Here is a 21,401-nt window from a genome sequence, read left to right as displayed (position 1 = left end):
TTGTAGAGCACTTCTAGGATAATGAAACAATAATATTTGATGTGCCCCTGGGAACTCTTTTTTTTCTAGCGTTGAAATGGATTTTAAAAAGACCAAGGTTACTTTAGGTCAATGAAAAATACTGCACAAACAAAGTAACACAGAGGACAGTGATTATGTTTTTGTTCGTTTCAAATTTTTGTGAACAGTGCCAGGTGGAAGCTTGGGTAATTTCTGTTGCTAAGAAATGTTGAACCGAGAAAATGGCAATCTATTTTTAGCTCCTAATTACCATGAAAAAAAAGAAAAGAAAAGGAACAAGAATATGGCTCTCATTCATTGGCATTCATGTAGCTGATACATTTCAAACTCTTGCTTTATTCAATATATTTTTGATAGATTTTTACTGACTTTTCTTTTAAAAGAATTTCTAAAAATCAGTTTTTAAAGTAATTATTTTGTTAGGTACTCCTTGTACTTTCTAAATTCTTTTTGACATGGATTTAAAACAGTATTGGTAACATTCTCCTCCATATTGATATAACGGCATCACACAGCTTTGTAAGCTGCATGTCAATTATTCAAATAAATTATTCAAATGTTAATTTGAACGTTGGAATATGGTGCATCATCTGGATGGCATACTGGCCATCAGAAGGCAGGTACATTGTGGTCATAAATGGTCAACAACAATACTTCAGCATGCTGTGGTTTTGATTACATCTTCAAACCTACCAAAGTCGGACCGTACCATCTTAATGTCACAGCTATTCCTGAGACTCAACGAACCAGGCACAGTTATTCTAATCTTCTATCATCCACTTGTCCTAAGCCTGTCTGAATTGTACCTACAATTTCCTAATCCTTACTGACAAAGAGAGGCCTCTGGTGTGTTCATCTAATGCTTTAGCCTATCTGCTTCAAGGTTCATTGAGTTGTTCGTTCAGAGATGGTATTTTGATAGTATTCTGCACTCGTCTTTTGTTGTGACAAGTGGCTGCTGCCTTTCTTCCTTTTTTCTTCTTCCCCCTTTCCATCCAACCCCCATCATCAACAAGTCATCTATTACTGTCCAAACAGAAGGTGCATTTGCTTAAGAAGTCAATGTGGCTGCTTAGCAAAGATGGACTCTGATTCTGCATTGTGTCTCTGTGGTAACCAACTGTTATCCGAGAAAATGTAAAAATGTAAAATGTAAAAATAAGTATAGGGTTGTTGAAACAGAGCGGATTCACAGAGGGAATGAAACGTTTCATCATGTGGGTTTTCAGGGAAGAAGCCGACTTACAGGTATCCTCTACTTTAACCACTGCTTTGGGTTCTCACTCAGATGTGGACAACTTCATCATGATATATTTTTCTGCAGATCCACAACTTTGTCATATTGATGAAAGAGTGTATAGAGGACCTTAATTTTTGGTTCAGTATTTGTGGATTCACCTATTTATAGATTTTTCTATGGAATGTAACTCCAGATTATTTGTGGAAAACTTGCTTATCTAAAATATTTGACAGAAGATGCAGTTTGGGAAGCTGAATAATCAATAAAAAGACAGTTGAAAAGGAAGCTGAAAGATTCTAGTTGGCATGCTATTGGCTGGTGTTTGCAAATCGAGGAGCGACATTTATTGCATCTGCTTTAGTGCTAAGATTGTGTGTATCAATGTGTTTTAATGTACATTTTATGTTTGAACTACTAAAATAGGTAATTACAAAAGTTCTTAGAGTGGGTCTCAAGTATGCACGGATATTTGCAGAGGGTTGTGATCTATACCTCTGCAAATATCTTCTGTATGTTGGGTGTTGATTGTAACCCCAGCTAAATTCAAAGATAGTCTCTAATTACTGCAGGTGCTGCGTATCTACTTGCAGCTGTAAATAATCTGTCCTGTTGTCAAAGACATGAATATTGGTAAGAAAGCCCAGTGGTGTAGGTGTTTCATGCTGGTCAGATCTAAGACATTTCACACATTTCCATGCACACTGTTTTTCAAGTACTCTAGCTTGGTCAGCTGGCCGCCTTCTCAACAATTGGCCATGGAGCTACTCAGCCATAAGTACCCACTTGTTATTTTTCACACAGGGTATAAAAGTCTCAGTTAAAAGCAAAAAATCCCATATCATAGCATATGGAGCATCAGTAGGAACTGCTAAATGCACTTGATGCTGATGTTGAATATGAGCATTGAATATTTGGTTTGCAGTGTTAAGGCTGCTTGTGAGGTAGAAATCATGACTCCTTGAGTTTACATCCCATAAATACATAAATAGTTGAACTTGTTTTGTTTAGAAACATAATTCTACCATTTGCATTTTTGACTAAAGATATCCTAATGCTTGAATAAATACTTGTTTTTTTTTGCTTGCTTTTGGTTGTGACACTACCCCAAAGCATCATCAATCCACCCCCATGCAGGTAAACAGCTGCAGAGGCGTTCCTGTCAAAAAAGTTTCATACCCTGTTTGTCTCATTGCTGGCAAAAATGTTGAACCGATCAACCCACAATATTTCTTTGAAAAGCATATCAGGGATCTTAATTTGCAAACATAGTGAAAATTCTATGGAAGTTTTTTTTTTCTTGTTGCTCATTTTTCAGAGCAATATTATCACAAACAGAAGTAGAGAAATTCCCCAGTGAAGTAGTGAAAAAATTGTCACCTTGAGAGCTGGTGCTCTCCAGAGATGAGTGAATTAAGTTTCTGTGTGCATGCTCAGTTCGAAGCTTAATCCTTCCCCCGCTGACAATTTCCAGCACAGGGCACAGCAGAAAGGTCACTGATCCATCCAGGGCTAAAACAACATGACTGACAATTCTGTGTGGTCACACATGCTGTCAATTTAAAATCTGTAATTCACACGCTGGACTCTGGAAGTAAAACTGAAGGGAATACATTCACACTCTACACAGGAAGCCCCGCAGATCTGCTCTAATGTTGCATTTTACCAAGGCTGTACTGTACAAAATGATGGACATTTTGCTAACTTTGCCCTGACAAACTGGGGAAATGTATTAATTTGATTGTGTTATGGTGAATAATGCATGCATCACATGATATTATTCCAGTAAAACATTGCTATATGAGAGTGCTAACTACCACCCAACTTGCAAACTTGCAAGTTGCTGCTGACGGTGAAAGAAAACAAAAAGATTTTTAATGACCTGAAATTCACCTGGCAGAGTGACAGCCAGCTGCTCTGTTTCCCCTTATGTCTCTGTCGGTCCTGGGAAGAACACGTTCGCCTTTTATTTACTTTTTAATTTATTAGCGCATATAATTTTGAATGAATCCACACACATGCAATTATAAATTCTATCCTGCCTTTTGTCAATGTCCTGATATGTGCTGAAATATGGTTGCAACTTATCATCTTGCAAGAAACCTGCAGATTCTTCTGCCGCCTTGTCTCGTGTTATGTCTGGGGCTGTCAGCAGATGGGATTTGGTAGTATGTGGTTGCCTTGGAGATAAGATAAAGGTTGTACCCAGGGGAGTTTGCTGTGTGGTGACTGACAGGTATAGTCCTTTCTCATATCTCTCTCGCTGGGCACTAAGTGGGGTGGGCCCTCCAACCAGTCATGTGTTTCCTGGATGTTCAGAGCTCAACGCTGTAATGAAAACCTGCACAAAGGAATGCTGGAGCATACTATAGGTGGTTTAGATACCTGTAATAACTATGTGGCAAGCACAGTAAAATAACATGAATGGTGACGTGGAGACTTTTGCTATTTTAGCAATTAATGTATTTTTGAGTAATTGCCAAAAGAATATACAATTATTATATATAATTATAAAAGTAAAAATAACGGTTTTACCTTTGTTACTTATCCAGTACTTGGATCACTTTGCTCTCAGCCAAGCAACATCTGAAGAGTGAAAGCATCTCGAGCCTGAAGAGTGCCGCTCTTTCTCACACGTTTCACATATTGAAAGTGATAAGTGCCAAATTCCTTCCCCTGCTAGATCTGAAAAGGCAGGCAACCATGGAGACTCTTATCCCTACTCAGGGCTCTTCTTTCTCGATATAGTTTTCACCTTATTTTTTCTCATTTGTCTTGACTTAAAGCAAATTTTTCATTGCTCCAGCATGTCTTTTTATGAATTGTTGTCAGTCACTTGGTCTAATGAATATAACATGTAATGACATAATAAAGAAAGTAGAAAGCACAATAATTAGTTTTTAAAGTCATTTTAGATCTGTTCTATTTACTATTTGTTTTAATTTGGAAAATTGCAGGATTGAACATTATTAAACATTGTTGCACTGTTCGTTAGGCGTCATAGAGATGTTAATAAGAATATAAAACAATAAATATACAAAATTATCTTCATCAACTTCTTGTGTTGAAGAAAAAGATGAATTTCTTGTGCAGCCCTATTTCCAGTCTCGTGGTGGTGGTGGTTTCCCCCACCTCTTATCTTAGTGATCTTCAATCTCACGTTTGGTCAGAACCTGAAGCTTCTTGTTCTGAACGCTGAGAGCAGGAGCGTTGTTTCTGCGCTCCCAGACAGCGCACAGAGCCAAGAAGGCAAGTGTGCCAGAACACTATTGAGCAAGCATGTGTGAGATTTATTGTTCGTTCAGCTATGCGCTATATGCGCTCTGATCAGTTTCACTGCATGCCCAAATTGGTCACTGTGCACCAACTCAAGTTGGTGGCAGAAATAGAGGAAAACAAAGAGGAAGAAACCGAGACAGGCTCTGCAATCCTGTTTAGGTGGAATTTCCATGTCTTCCCAATCTTGGGTTGGACTTCTCACCCTCTTTCCATGAGGCCATTTGTGTTCATATTGCAACATTTTAAAATTGCCAGTGGATTTTCAAAACCTGAGGATGGTTAAAAAAAATGATAGAAATTACAGGTTTGGTCCCATAGTGTGTGATGGGAAATTGGGTCAAAAATCAGAATGATCAATTTGCCGTGTGAACCTGGCACTTGTTAGGTAAATAGATTGACCTAATTGTGTGGTTGGTTGCTTGTGATGGATGACCTGAAGACTCATCAGTGTGTACTTCACCTTTTGTCCAGTGACACCATCTAAAGGCTGCAGCACCTTCATGATCCTTGATAGGATGATACAAGGAGAGAAATTGAACACAATTGGCAAAAATGGAAAGATGACCCCGTTTTTTAAGCTGTAACACCCAGTTCTTTCTTTTCTTTCAAAATAAAAGTGATGCCTTTATTTGACAGTTTCTTTTGTGAGTGTGCAGCTTGTCAGTATGCCAGAGCTAAAAGATCATCCATTATTGATGGTCCTGGGAGAACAGCCAGACAACTGCATCTCTTTATTGATCTAAAATCTGCAGCTTATGATGGAAGGACATCAATGGCACAATACATCTTCTGGAACAGTTCTTCTCAGTGGCACTCAGAGCAGACTCACTGTACTACGTTTTCCAGTAGCCAGACATAATCAAGAGAATATATTTGACAAGTACAGTGTAATTCCCTGGATTTGTATTCTAAGAATTAGGTACAGTAAAATACCTTTCTAAATCACATTCCTGATCTAAATCTGTTCATTTTAGTCAAGGCCTTTACATGGTAATCAAAGATAAATTTGTTAATTTTGGTATTGACAAAAACCCAAATAATAGTGAGTCCACCATAGCTAGAATCATCAAATACTTGAGATCCCCTCTAAATATACCTATCTATTTATTTTAATAGTTGAAACAGAAAATATACCTTGTTATGCTTTAATACCCAATGTGGAATATATTGTGACCCTGTCCACTGTTTTCCGTATTTCCACTCTTGGCAGTACAGTCAATCAGCGCCAAGGAAAATAAGTGGCACTCCTGTACTGACTGTTTTGCAAGAACCATCCAACAGCATGTCAAGTGGGTATTTCTGCTTTCCAAGCAGAATTTTGTCTCAAATATTTTAGATATACGCTACGAGAAAATCTGCCAATAGGCAACCTTTTTTCTGGAGAAATAATGTTTCAGAGAAAACTCTGTGAATAGGTGAATTTGTGAAATTTGAACTGTTTATTGTTTCTTTATTGTATCTCAATCATCCTTGTAATTAGCAGTGTTTTGTCATCTCTCCACTCAGATCCTTGTTGTTGTGCCCTTTCACATTTAAGTTGATGAGTCTCACCTGTTCCCACTCCATTAATCACTTCTCCCAGTACATGTGCTCTTTCTACTGTATTAACCTGTGCAGCTGATGTCTGTTGGCTTCAATCACTCAATCAGTACATCAGGCTAACTCTGGAACTGCTTCTGTTACCTATTTCTATGCATGAAACAGATGGAAAAAAACACTTAAAGCCCTTACTTGAACATCAACGGCTAATAATTTTAGTTATTTCACCAGAAAAAGTCATTCTGACATTAAGCATTACTGCATAAGAATTTACTGAGATGAGAAATCTTATTTTAATATTGCAGTATTTGTGTGCCATGTACTCATTATACCCGTATTTTTTGTTGGCAAAAGTAATTGCTTAAATCGTTCACTCCAGTTTCTGTTTGCCAACAGCGGATAACATACCCATTCTAACATTAATGCTATGCCATTCCATTGTGCTTCATTCTTTTTTTATTTTGATAAAAACAGATAATATGTAGCCTTGACAGAGAGCTCAAGCACGAATTCTTAAGCAGAAACAAGTAGGATGAAAAGCATACAATTACACACATCCACGCAGCGCCAACATCTGTGAAGCAACTTTTGCAGGTTTGATTCAGACTTGCAAATCACAAGTTAAAACAACCCCTACCCCCGTTTTTCATAGATGGTAACTAATTAGTCTTCTGTCACATGAACAGTGACTACAGTTTACTCTGTATCACTGCATGCTTCTCCTACTTTGCAAGAAAGGGGTCTTTTAAGTTCTGCGCTGTTTGAAGTGAAGATATGGCCACTGATGAGAGGAGAAAGCAGACGAGAAGCAATTAGTGAGTCACTGTGCTAGTGACAAAATGTACATTTAAACCGAGGTGGATGACAACTAAAATGTCAGAGTGGTTTTAGAACCTCTATCTTGTTTTGCATTTAATTATAATTCTAAATGAATTATGAAATGTTAAAAGCACTTTGTGTGTTGTTCAGGTACATGGGCTTCTTCTACTCAACCAATCTAAACTGTACTCTCACTTTATGTAACAGTTGCTTATAGCAATTCAAAATGAGATGTCTAGTGAAAAAAAATTGCAATTAAATGATTAAACTCTCAGCCAGCATGGTTAATTCTGGGGCCTGAATTATTATTTTTCTCCTTTGCTATATTTACAACCCATTATGTCTCTATGTGGAGGTGCTTTATATACGTATTTATGCAATGTGGAATACATTGTAATGTTGCAAATAATCTAAAATAGCACAAAACATTACACAATTTCTTGGGGGACTGGAGAACATTGTTGTCTTAGTTATAAAATTTAGTAGCTGAACCTGATGCTTGTTTCAGTGCAAATATGTCATGTGTTTAGACAACACTTCTGTAGAGTTTTTGTTAAATTTGCAGAAGGAAAACAGATTTTTTTTTCCTTGAGGGAAAGGTTTTGCTACTCGTCCATCCGGTATCCTGAAAATGATCCAGTTTTGTTCAAAACCTGAGAAACTTGTGTTGCTACTTTCTATTACCCTTTAATTTTTGTTTTGCTTCTGACCCCGACCACATCATTGTGAATATTTTTCCAAATACAGATTTTCTACAATATTTTCAACTCATGACAAGATTTGACCTGAAGTTTTTTCGGAAAAGCTGTAAATATGTTGAAACCGATTTTTAGAGGGGGTTTAAAAAGCACTGTGTGTGGTGTACATGTCAATATAGACATAACTGACTTAATGTTCCACAAAATACACTTCATTTCCTCATGTTTAGATGCCTGTAGAATAAATGTGTCAAAAGCCATGTGACATCTTTAGTATTAAACGTATATTTAATGTTTTGCAACATTAAATATCTCTATAATTTGAATTTTTCTGCAAATATGTACTGAGTTTTTAAAAGGCACAGTGAGGTGTTTTTCCGTGTCTGAATGAATGTTATTTTTAATGTCTTGTTTCTTTTCCCACCAGGACTAAAATAAAAACAAAGTGGGAGGTTGTATTTTAGGCAGGCTGTGTGCAGGAAATGATAACCTAGTCATGTCTCTCCACTGAATATTAGACTGTTAAAGCTCCTCTAATTCTTAAGTGGTCGTGTTTGCTCCTGCCTCTGCAAACAATGAAAAGTTGCTCTTGGCCACTGGTGAGTCAGTGCTGATAAGTTAAAGGTGTAAGACTGTGCTTATAAAATAGGCTTATAAGATAATTTGATAGTTTTTCCTGAGGACTTCTGTGCTTAGCAGAAACATAACTCATACTGTGTGGTTTTAACAGCAGGTGGAGGGAAAATGATTATCTTACTTTTGGAAGTTCTTAAATAAATTCAAATAACATTTTTAACAGGCTTATTTTGTGATTTGTTTGATTAAAGTGTTCAAACTTTTTAATATTCTTTTAAAGAAATGCATGTTGTTCAGTCTTTAATTGGCCAGAGGCAAAATATTGCTTTTCACTGTATGTTTTCTTTTGTAATGAGCAGTACTTTATGGATCTCTTATGGTCAGCTACTTACTTATTTAACTTCTTGAAGAAGAGAAGCTGCCAACACCTGTGACCAGTGATTGAAATTGTTTGTTTTAAAAGGCAGCATCTGAATTAAAGCATAGAGAAATTAGCAGGTATATGGAATTGGTCAATCTTTATCACAAGCTTATTATAGGCACTCAGGAAAATAAAACTGCCTTTTTTTAGTCAGTGAACGCACCACACGGTTCCACTCTTCAATACTTTTTGGTGCATAAGCTGTTGTTGAGGGAAGTAGACTCAAAACAAGATGTTTTAGGGAGTTCAATGTGCTTTAATGTGACGTCTCAGAAAGCACACAAAAATCTATTTAAAAGATAACAATATTATTTACAACATATCGAAACATGCTTGTATTTCATTCAGGCTGGGGGAGAGAGTAAGACTTTGCTTAGATAACAGGAAGGCTGAATGGAGTCCTGCAAAGTTGATATGTTAAACCTTTGAACTTTCATTCTCAGTTTTTCATGTCATTTGGGATTCTTCTGTAACATTCACTTTTTGGTTTAAGACTTTTATTTTAGTTTTATGCGTTTTCCTTTGTTGGTAGATCCTATTGCATTTTGCTTCAACTCCCCCTGCGTTTTACCACCTCCTCTCCCCTCTTTGCTGCCATTAATTGTGTTTATTTGTGCATGCCTGGTTTCCAAATCACCATCATACTTCCGACCTCCATTGTATGTAAGCTGCCTGGTTTCTTTGCTCATTACTGGATTCTTGTGTTGCTGTTGTCATTTTTCCGTGTTCTGATTTTTCTCATTTCAAGACTGTAAGTTTTTAATTTTGTTCATTATACAATTTTCCTAAGTGCATCTACCTGCTGATGTCCTGTCTGTATTTGGATGCTCCTAATCCAAAACACTTCATTAGCCAGCTTTTGGAAATAATAAACTCTGGTGACTGAACACTAATACACACTGCATTTTTTGTAAAATAATGAGTGGCTTGCTTGGGTTCTCTCTGAGTACTCTGGCTTACTCTCGCCATCCAAAGCTGCATATTAAGTCAATGTATCTTTCTAAAATTCTCACCTAGTGAACGCTGAAGATACACACCAGCACTCTCACTACTTTGCATGGTTAAGCGTGTGTAGATGATGAATAAATGTTCCCAAATTTTCTCGTCATATAATGCTTATCGTCATGTCAAAGGCTTACAAATACCAGAGATGCACTGTGATTTGAACATCTGCTTTTTATTTCAAAACCTTGCTTATTGTGGCTTTTTTATTTAAAAAGTGAACTATCAACCAAAATATGTTGAAGTTCTTTACACATGATTTATGTGCTATTTAGTCTTTTTGAAGGCTGTTGTATATTCTTTAGTAATTTTCTTGTGTAAATACACAGCTAGCATGTATACAAATCGGCAGTAAACTCAAAGGAAATTACTAATTTCAAGAACCCCATAAATTACAGTAATTATCAATGCGATGTAGTTTCCCTCTTGAGTCAAGTAGCAAACAGATAATATTACTGGTTCCACTGGAAAAACAATCTAAAATCTGTACACACATAAATATATACTTTGTACCTGCTCTGTTAGTAGAACACTAATGTGTTATATAACTGGGTTTTAAAGAATATTAGAATGTTTTGCCTGAGCCCAAATTCCCTTTGACGTTCCTTGCTTAGATTAAAGACATTCATCGAATGAGTAATGTTTTCTGTCTTCTCTCAAGATGTTTTGAAATATTCCACAGATACAAAATAGGGCATTAAATCACAGTTAAACTGCTGGAGTGAAATAAACATCCAAAGTTCTTTGCAAGGAGAGCTTTCCAAGATTGATTTAATCGCTGGTGTTTGTCAATTTTAGCACGAAGGTAGGAATTTTCCTTTAGGCCCAAATCTTACGGACAAAAGGAAGAATTCTAATCAATAAACTATCGTTAGTTAGTTATTATTCCAGTCACTTTCACAGTTGCTGATGTGTGAATGTCAGTGAGCATGGAGTTTGACAGTCGGTCTTAAAAGGATATTATTTTACTCTGTTCCCAGACACTGTCAAGCACATCTTTTGCTTGAAACTTATGTGAGTTTGTCCCCTGCCTGCATGAAAGGCAAGGTCTGGAAGGAAGGTTTTCTTGGCACCAGTCACTGCGTGGTTCCCCCATCCACGAAAAAAATACAGTTCCTGGCACTTGAGGGAAGAACAGTGAGTGCTCAAAGAGCCGTCACCCCACACTGTGAATCATCCAGCGCTGCATTAACATATCCTGGGTCCTGAGACTCCTAACTTTTCACATATTTGACAATAGTGAATCAATCGAAGTTTCACTGAAGCTAAATGGTTTCATTGTGCAGGTATGTGGTAGGATTTAACTTAAGTATAGAAATTATACATTCCCATGGAGTTAACACACGACTGAAGGGGCACTACTATGTGTTTTCCAAGCACGTAGTGACATTTTATGGCACAATGAACTTACTGTTACCTCCAGCTTTTATAAATATACTGCATATATAAAACACTATTTGAGATATTTAATGTTGACGCCATAAAATTGGGTCACTGTCTCAACCATGCATCCTCTACCCCCTGTTCCACATTTCATATTGATTTCCAAAACATTAAATTATTAATATAATATAATATAACATGATAAATCTCAAGGTGCTGGTGGATTTATTCATCTGCATCATTTTAATGCACATTAAGTGTTAATTGTTGGGCTGCTATTGTCTGACAACTAAAAGGGGGGGGAAAGCCCTCCATAGCCCCTCTAAAAGGGAAAAAAATAATTATTTAACTAATGACACCACTTAAAGTTACCATTAAGTCTTTTACAAACTGCTGGATGCTGCAGTCATTAAAGGTGTTTTGTGATGATAGGGAAGTCTTTGTGTATGCTAGTCTTTGGCACACACATTTTGCACACTGTCAGGATCACGGAGGTTGGTAGTTGTTGACTCGGCTTCCTTGCGAAGCAACTCTGTTTACCGTATGACTTTTGGTTCATAAAGAAGGGACTTTGAGGCTTCCCATATTTGGTCTGAGTCAGGCACTGAGAGCAGGTGTTGGCGGTCCGCTGCAGGAATTTTAGTTTGATTTAGTCTGTGAATATAATTTGGCATAATTTTTATTTCCAAACTTTGAGCCAGTGGCATTCTCATGTCCCTATGGCTTGTGCTCCGGTGCCAGAAAACGACACCAGTCATTTCATAAATAATCAGAAAACAATTAGACCACAGTACATATTACACAGCACAAAATGGAGAACATTTTGTCTTAAATACTCAATTACTTTTCTGGGGCACTAGTTACTGCAGCCGATTTAATATGAAAACAAATTCATTGGTTGTTTTTATTTCGTGACAGATTCAGATATGCTCCACTTTATCTTCTGTTCTGTTTTATTTTCCAGGTCTTTCTGCTGCTGTCCAGAAGTTCTCCCAGTCGTTGCAGGAGTTCCAGTTTGAGTGCATAGGTGATGCTGAGACAGATGACGAGGTCAACATTGGTAAGAGTCATTTATCACGGCACAACTGTGTCATTTGTCTCAGATTCATTATAGAAACTTCTGTAAAGTCACTGGAGGGAAAACTGTTGCTTTATTGCAATTTGTAATGCAGAATATACCAGTTTTGTAAATTATTTAAAAAAACAAAAGCTAAGAGCTTGATTTATGAGATTCAAATGCATGAGAGGAGAGCCAAGGAACAAACTCTCATGACCGGATATGTTTTTTTCATTTTCTTCACTCTAAAGGTTCTCAAATCAGTCTAACTCTTAGTCCCACATCCCAAAAGCTTTAACCAAAGTTAACAGTTTATTTTCTCCTGTGATTTATGCATCATGCTCAATTCTCTTTCAGTGCCTTGAATGACTTCATATTATTTTTAATGGTGTGAAACTACTACAGTATTCCATTTGATGCACTTTAAAATATCTTCAATCAAACAATTATCTTGTCATTCTGAAGAAATTTATAAAAACCAGCCTCCTTTCCACTCATGGAAACCTCTTTTTATTGCTGATTTCGAGCAGTTAGGTGCTGCAGCGTTGTCTGGTCTGGTTTTATGTTGGAGGTTTTCCATAAATGTTCTTAGTGTTTGCAGCTATTTAGTATTTATGGCTATGATGTGCAAATGACCTTTTGCCTATAATTGCAAGCTTCTTTTGACCCTTCTGTTTTGGAAAGCTCTTTACCTTGTTTTTCCTCTTTGACCCATTTGCTCAAACATTCACACACCAGTCCAGCAGAGCTGCCATGCAGAGGTGCCTGTCTGCCACCACAAGTCAACTGTAGATCAGTATATTGCCTGAGGGTACAATAGCTTAAGGTGGGGGCAGGGATACAAATGCCAGCTGTGCTTTTTCAGTGCAATTATGCTTGTCTGCGAAAGGGAGAACACACAACCTTGGCCTTTCTCCAAAATATGCAACATGCATGCTAATTGGCTGTTGCATTTTACTAAACAGATTAGCACATTTTGCCACATTGTCATGCATGTACACACAGTCCAAAAAGAAGAAAAAAAAAAAAAAAGGAGTAGATGGATGGAGCCATTGGCCAGGTACACATTTTATTCATCTACTCAGTATCTCAAAAATGTATTTTTCACATTTGCATCATGTTATAACTACAAAATCCAGCATTTTTTGTGGATTTACTTTAATCAAAACTGTGAAAAAAATGTGGTTTATTTTTTTTTACAATAGTAGCTTAAAATGTCTGAGAACCAGTTTTCTAATTGAAAAATAGTATTCAGAAAAGGAATGTCTTATGGCTTATGTGAGCTTTGCAAAAAGCTAGGAATTATTAGTTGTCCAAATGCTAAATCTTAACTCTGTGTGGGCCAAGACTCTGAAACTTGTAGCTGTAACCATGTGGGCCCCTTAAAGAGACTCCTGATAATCTTGAGCAATAATATTATAAAACTAAGCATTGTTCTGATATTTAAAGAGAACAGGAAAGACATTCATGTAAAAAAATGCAATAATACGAACAGAATGACAAAGATTTTTGTGTCAGTCTAAAAACCAATGAGATTCGTAACTATTCTTTCATTATTATTTTTCTTTAAGTATGTGATCATTCTATTATTTCAAATCTTTTGTTGTGTTTTTTTTAAATCAGAAAATGTTATAAATTATTTCAAATGCCAACATTTTTAGATTTTATGTAGTAAAAAGGCCAATTTATACTGCTTTTTAATTAAATAAGATAAAAATATTAATAACAAAAATCATAATAAAAACAATTGAATCCACCCAGATATTTATTGATAAACTCAAGACCCAGTCTTTCATTACAAATATAGATGGATACAACTTATCCAAAGAAAACAAAAACAAAATATGATCAATGATATGAACATAATCTACTGATTATCTTTTTTTTTTTCCAATAGCTGGATAGTGTGTCTGGGTATTATCTTTGCATGAGTCCACAGCAGAAAAATGCAGTATTAATGCTTCTTAGTTAAGTATTTGTTCACATATGATCATGAATTTCACCTGAAAAAAAAACCTCTGGCAAGTTTTCAAAATATGCAGCAGCCCCAATTAGCTAGTACTTTAAAAATATAAGCTGATGATTGTTTAGTTTTTTCTCTTTGTGAGAGGTTGTGTAGATTTTGCGGTTCCAGGCAAAACTGTTTTTAGAAATTTGAGGGAGAAATGGCTCTTTGGATTGTGAAGTTTGCAGACCCCAAGCTAGGTATTAAGGTTTAAATATTATTTAATGCTAATAAATAGCATATATTGCTTCTTTTATTTTCACACGGATTCTTGTGCAGCCTCTTGTCAAGCCTCCAGGACATCTGAAGGACTAATTGTGATCAGTGTCAGAGATTAATGGAGGTGGAAATCGTCCAGCCTCCAACAGGTATTTGAAAGCAGCTGTGCAGGGGGATCCACCGACTCTAATGGGCAGGACTGTCAGTCTGGCCTCTTCCTTCGCCTCTTGTTTTGTATCCTACTCATTATCCCCAGCTTAAGTCCGCCGCTCCGTGCCGTGGTCTGCTGAATTACTGACCATCTGTGAGGGCTGAACAGGATATCGACCTCCTCATCTTGAGACGTTAATGTTCATCAGAATGCTAAATGACCAGTACCGTACAAAGCTGCAGTAACTGTATGGGGCGCACGCGCTAATTATGTTAAATGAAAAAATCCACACCCAAAGTGAAGTCTCATTAGAATAAAGCACACTTTAATTTGAGGCAATGCTCACATTCCCAGCCCTGCAATAAAAGATCTTTTGATCACAGATGGAACAATAGCAATCTTAATTTCTCACCTATAAATTGATTTTGGTCTTTATTAAGCAATTAGCACACAAAAGTGAACTGAGAATATGTCAGGAACAAATTTTAAATGTGCAAATATAATGTAAACTTGCCTCTGTTATAATTGTGAATTCAGTGACTGGCCAGTTTCCCATTTACACTCTTAGCCACACTGCTGTATTCACTCAGTGTCTCAGAGAGAAAAGGCCATGATAACTATTTGAGGGGAAAAATGAAACAGCCTGTTGAAATCAATCTTGTCATCAATGAAACCAAGTTTCTGACTGACATGGCCAGACCCTTGAGTGAATGCCACCAAGGATCTTGATGCAGTATTGGTGCAGTCCACTTTGATGCACCGAGCTTCCCCGCAAAACATTGGGATGTTGTGTGTGCTGTCAGACGGGTTCACCTGACCTTTTATTGATTTCCCTCGATGACTTCCTGCAGTGACATTCACATGCCAGTCAGTTATCTAGGAATCAATGGGGCCAAGGGATTGATGTGGCCATAGAAATGTAAATTTTTTTTTAAAGTTGAAGGACCTTTCCTCAGAAGGTCAGTCACTGAGACCTTAAGAGCTGTTAAAATCATTTTTGGGGAGAAGAGAAGTTTGATGTGAACAAGCCAAAATGAACTATTAAATCTAGCATGAAAGGTCCACCTAATCCACAAAAAACAGTTGGTTTCCTGGCACAAGTTATTAAAAGGGGGTTAAGATGTATTTTCCAGGCACGTAGTGTTATTTGTATAGCACAGTTAAGTAACTGTTGCCTTCAGTTGTTTTGAAAATGCTGGATATTTCAAAAATAACTTAAAATAAATATGACTTTGGATCATAACCATATCCGTTGCCTTTAAATTGGCTTTTGTCTCTTTAAGAGGCTCCTACCCCTTCCAACACTAGAGGCAACTGGGATAGATGGGTTGTAGGTTCAAATCCCTTCTCTGCCTGTCTCTGGTTTGTATTCTTGGCACTTCACCCATCTTACTTGCTGGTGAAACTACAAAAGCCCCTCAGAATGATCCTGCCGTCACTGTGCTTGATGGTTGCTTTCTTAACTTAAAAAAAACTTTACCTTGTTTTTTTCTAACATACAACTTGTCTTTTTCTCAACTGACAATGTTTTTATCCTAACTTAAAATTTAACTGCTACACTCAAGAGCCATGTCTTTGTCAAGAAACCAACCAATTTAAATTAGTTCTGCATTTTCTGATAAACAGCAAAATATGTTATTTTTATGCTGAGGGATATATATGTTTTGTGTACATTCGAACTTATGCATATTTCTGTGCAGATGTGCATTTCAGAAACTAAATAAGTTCAGATTTGTGCACCCTGTTATGTTTTTTGGTTTATTTTTGTAATTTATTTCCAGTTTGAAATAAGAAACTGAAAAACCGAGATTAGTGCACAGCATTAATAATATTATTGAAAAACTCACACAAAAAAATTTCTGTTTTTATAATTTTTTATAAACAGATCTCTTTTACCCTCTACACCGTGTTCCAAATTATTATGCAAATTGAATTTGAGTGTCATAAAGATAACATTTTCTTGTTGTGATATTAAATTTATATATGGTATTGTGTGTCAGGTGCTGTATGACAAGGTATAAAAACATTAGATGTTTCACAAAAACTGAAGCGTTATCATCGTACTGTGAAGAGATTTGTGGCTGATTCATAACAAAGATGGGTTTGTACAGATGAAGGCTTTATGAGGAAGGCTTCTATTAGACAAATTCTTTGGATGAACAGAGCAGCTGTTGCAAGAATTGTGCAGGTGATATCAAAGAAGGGGTCCTATAATAAAATGAAACTTGGTCTGTTAAATTTTTTTTGATTGAAATAGCTTTTGATTTTAGTACATGTGAACACTTAATGCTGCACATTCAAAGAATGACCATTTGCAGTTCTTTATAATCCATAAAATGTTTAGAAAATCTGCTGTGCATAATCATTTGGAACAGTGCATTTTGAGTTTTTTATTTTTGAAAAAAATACTGTTCTCATGGGGAGTTTTGTTCAGTGAAATTTGATTTATACTGTAATAGTTCATATCTTGAAAATTACACTGACCAACATTTGCATTGACCATTTAAGAAAATCTGAGAAAATATCACTTGCATAATAATTTGGAACACAGTGTAAGTGATTCTTCACATTTACTGCCTTTCCTCCATTTACAAGTGAATTATATGCAAGCTGTAACCCCACTTTGATTCCCATTTCCTTCCTAATCTTGTCCCATCAGTGGCTCCCGCTGTGGCCTTCACCCCCTCGTAGCCTTGCTCTGTTGATAAAGGAGCTGGTAGCATTCAAAGAAGGCCAGCTGCCTGCAAGATTGTTGGCACAAAATCATTGCTCCCTGGTTTTTGAAAGCTTTAGTGTGCAAATAGACCCGAGTGTCCACAATGATGCATGGGTCCCCTTGCCAGGCTGTCGGGGCTGATAATGATATTACTGTGTTGGAAAGCAGCCCAGCTCGACCACTGCTAAATGCCTGGACATGCAGTGACACAGGGGCTCTCCAGCAGAGGCCAATTGTATCAGGCCTTCTACTTAATGAAGCTGTGAAGCTATCAAGGCACAATTCTCTAGCAGATAAGGTGGAATACATTGTATTCTGAAATCATCTGGCCATGCAGGATGTAATCTAGGCTGCTGAAGTATATCCCAGATGGTGTGAACACATCTTCACCTCATCACTCTCTTTTACATCGGGGCAGTATATTGTGAAGCCTTGCAGGGGATGAAAGCAAAGAGAAGCGATCAGTGGAATCCATTGGATTGAGGTATTGTTTCTTACTGCTGGGTGACGCTTGGGTTTAAATTGGACAGCTGCACGCTTTTATTATATTCTGAAATGCACTGCTCTGAAGGGTTTGAAGCTAGAAAGCAAATAAACATTTTGCACAATTCTGTCCTGTGAGAGGTCTCTGAAACGTCTCACGTTTAACGTCTGCAGCACTGTTTTTCTTTATGCTTTTGCCTCATCTTTCTGGTGCAAAGCTGCTGTCTGTTCAGGATATCTTGCATATCAAGACTTAAAACTATTAGTTTTTTCCTATTTGTTGTTTCTCAAGTTGTTGTTTTTTTTTTTTGTTTGCTTTTTTGCAGCCCAGTCATTCAAAGAGTTCTCCCAGCTGCTGAACACTGTTGAAGAGGAAAGAAGGCGCTTGGTAAGAACACATTAGAAACATGACAGGACTACAACAAAACACTGCTACCCCTTTTACTGTGTCAGTTGATTGACTGTGCTTTTTATAACTTGGTGTACAGAAGAAATAAAAAACACAAAACCCCTCTTACAAAAACTACATTACCAGTAAAAAGCTATCTTTTAATTGTGTTTTATTGTCTGCGCTATGGACAGGAATACTATTATGTTTGATAGATGCTAAGGTTTAACCATTTTAGTTATTGAATGGAGGTGGAAATACAGATTTTGTTGATTACTATGCAACTTTTGAGTAAGAAAAAAATCCCCAAGCTATTAAACAAAACCCAATTTTATTTAATAAAAATTGAGGACTACGATTGATATCTGTTATACAATTTTAGGACATTTTAGGAAGAAGAAATTATTTTTGACATGGCAGAGCACTGGAAATGCCACACTCTTTATTCTAAAACACATGAACTATTCAAAACAAAAGGTCATGAAAAGCGACATAGGCTCTAAAGAAATGAGAAGACTTGATGTGTGATTCATTTTAACTCATAAATGTATCTACCTAAATGAGAAAGTAAATGTGCATAAGGAACATTTAAGGAATAAGCATAAGGAAATGTGCATTTCCTTATGCTAAGACACATTAATTTTTGCTTAAGTGGTATTGATTATTTGCAATTCATGCAGGGAAAAAAAACAGTGCTCTCTTTGATACAAAATTGAGGCATAGCTAATCAAAATATAATAAACAATATTGGGTAGAGGAGAAATGGGTGGTTCTAGTTCTGGATGGCTGGTCTAAAGGTCGGAAAACAAGCCTCCAACATGGCTGGATGTCTAAAGACAAACCAGGCATGACTTAAGGCCAAGGACAAAGGAGGTGGAAGAGATTTCTCAGTGGGTGTCTTAGTTATGCACAACTGCACTCCCCAAGTCCCGAAATAGTTTTTAGCAATGATAACATAATTTTAGCATTACTAAAACTCCTTAATTTGATGGACTCTGTAGACTGGTTCTGACTGGACTGGAGTTGTTGACATCTCAGGGTGAGCTTTTATCTATCCACATTCAATATTTTATGATAGACTTACCCTTTGAAAATGAGGGCCACCTCAGTAAATACAGTGTAGCTCTTTGCTGTGTTGAGCAAATGTTGCAAGCAAAAATACAAAAATTTGTATAATCCATTAATCAATATTGTTAGTTTTTGTTTCACTAAAAGCATTGAGGCCATTTTTACAAGCCACGCTTCACTGCCAGAGACTGAGTACTTCTGTCAGTAGAGCATGGCCTTTAACACTTGTCTGAATCCGCTGTATTGTAACCATAATTCAGAACATGATTATATTTAAATGGAAGATTACCAAACCACCATGTTACTTAGTTAATGACTGCATTTTTGTATTCATCTAACCCTTACATTGAACCAGAAAAATAACAGAACATTTTACAGTGACTTTACATGCATTATAACTACCATTTGCTCTTAGAGTTCATATTGCTTGGCAAACTGTTGAAAGATCACACTTCTGCGCCTTTAGGTTGGCGCGGATGGTAGTCTTGTTGCCTTGCACCAAGAATGTCCTGGGTTTGAATCCTGACCTATATCTTTTTGCATGCTCTCCCCATTAGTGGATAAATCATCTCCAATTTCCTTTAAATGTTGGTGACCAGTCGACACATAGAGATGTAACTTTCTGGCCTCAGAACTATTCAAATCTATTATAGGTCCCTGGTGTTTGACATCCACACCCTGAAATTTGTGAATACTTGCGATCGTCTCTGAAAATAGTGTAAACTGCTTATTTTAATAGTTCAAACAAATGCATCCAAAACTGAGGCTGCTTTGATACGCATGATGGGAACTGTCTGGCATTACAGCAGAAGCTAATATCATCAATCCTTCGTATTGTCACTCTTGGGGCAACAACCAATTAGCACAAAGGAAAATTAATGGTACTCCATGATTTGCTGATTTGATAATGCCAGTAAATCACGTCAAAAAGCACTTTAAAATATTTTTGAATATTTTAACTTCATATTCTTTTGAATATCTTAAATGAACTCAACGAAAAATTCACAAATGTTTTGCTAGTAATTTGAAGTTACGTTCCACAGAAAAATCGATGAATAATTAAATCTGCCAATACTAAACTGTGATTAGGTGTCACTGTATTTCTAAGTCTGTTCCATTTTTCCAAGACATTTGAGCTTTTAGCATGTTTCCTTTTGAAGATGCTTAGATTAACTTGGAATTTTATTTAATATTTCTAATATTTGGATAACAAAATGTTTGCCTGTTAATTGGCAGGATTGTATTTAAAGCCAGAGTGAAAATGTGCCTCTTATAATTTATTATTAGTGCTTCGACTTCACTTAGTGGGACCTTGAGTCATGTATATAGAGTCATAGAAAAAAGCTTTTTGTTAAAGCTCTTAAGAGGCATTGGTAGATAAAACATTTCATGGATGCACTCCATTATTGCAAACAAAGTTGTTTTTGTTGCACTGCCTACTCAGTTTGCAGAGACTTTGTTTTGCGGTGCCTATAACAAGCTTTCGTTTTGCTTTTTGTGTATCTAATATAAGATTTGTTAAAGAAACAAAGAAGTTTCAACCATTTCTTTAAACGTTTGCTGTTGTCTGTGCCTCATTTGATGCCTGTCACAAATAATCAGAGGAGATTTTTTTTTTTTGTCACGCCTAGTTTTTCTTGTTGTTGTTTTCATTGCAAGCGCATGTCACAAAGGAGAATCACAAAGCTAAGGCAGAAGTGTGGATGGCAGCAAGAGGCGATGGAGGTTTACAGGTTCATGCGCCTGCAGCTCGTGTGTGCACAAGTTGTGGAAACAAAGCAAGAGGAGAGATGCACATTAATGCATTTTTGTGGGTTTCTGTTTTAAATCTTCTCATTTCAAAGAGTGCCAGAAAACAGAAAGAAGCTGGTCTGATATGGGAAGAGAGGCTAAACTGAAGAGGATAAATTAAATGAAGCCACACTTGAGAGGGAAGGAGACTGTGTGACAACAAGAAGACTGCATGATTGCAAAGTAATTGGGAAAAAAAAAAACTTAATACATCAAAGCATCTACAGCTACTCCCAGAAGCTTATATGATTCAGTACTTTATCTGTAATAGATTTAAAAGTGTAAAATTCTATTCATAGCTCTCTGTCTCCCCCTCATCTGTTTTGTTTCTTTCTTTAAAAGAATCCTCTTTGCATCATCCCTTTTTTCTCTCTCTGTCTCTCTCTCTCTCTCTTACTCTCTCTCTCTCTGTCTCTTCACCTTGCAGTCTGCATCTCATCAGATGTCTGGAATATATGCAAGATGCGCGCGCCTCTGATCTCTCCTCTGTGATCGTAGTGTTGGTGACGCTGGGAGAGTTTTTCTTTTCTCCGCTCGCACGCATTTTA

The 21,401-nt window shown here is 36.8% G+C and overlaps 1 protein-coding gene across 2 annotated transcripts in view; it reads left to right on the top strand.

The window, feature by feature from the left end:
* Positions 1 to 21,401, top strand: part of LOC129358834 (rho GTPase-activating protein 42) — an 89,854-nt gene that overhangs the window by 14,802 nt on the left and 53,651 nt on the right. For both annotated transcript variants that reach the window (XM_055028027.1, XM_055028026.1), the window contains exons 2-3: positions 11,940 to 12,035; positions 17,933 to 17,994. In XM_055028027.1, the coding sequence (XP_054884002.1) occupies positions 11,940 to 12,035; positions 17,933 to 17,994 (158 nt within the window). The remainder of the gene's footprint in view (positions 1 to 11,939; positions 12,036 to 17,932; positions 17,995 to 21,401) is intronic.

The sequence above is a fragment of the Poeciliopsis prolifica genome, unplaced genomic scaffold (assembly GCF_027474105.1).
Source record: "Poeciliopsis prolifica strain line A6 unplaced genomic scaffold, Auburn_PproV2 SCAFFOLD004, whole genome shotgun sequence".
Taxonomy (NCBI): domain Eukaryota; kingdom Metazoa; phylum Chordata; class Actinopteri; order Cyprinodontiformes; family Poeciliidae; genus Poeciliopsis; species Poeciliopsis prolifica.
The sequence above is the reverse complement of the archived record's forward strand: the minus strand, read 5'-3'. Positions and strand labels throughout refer to the sequence as shown.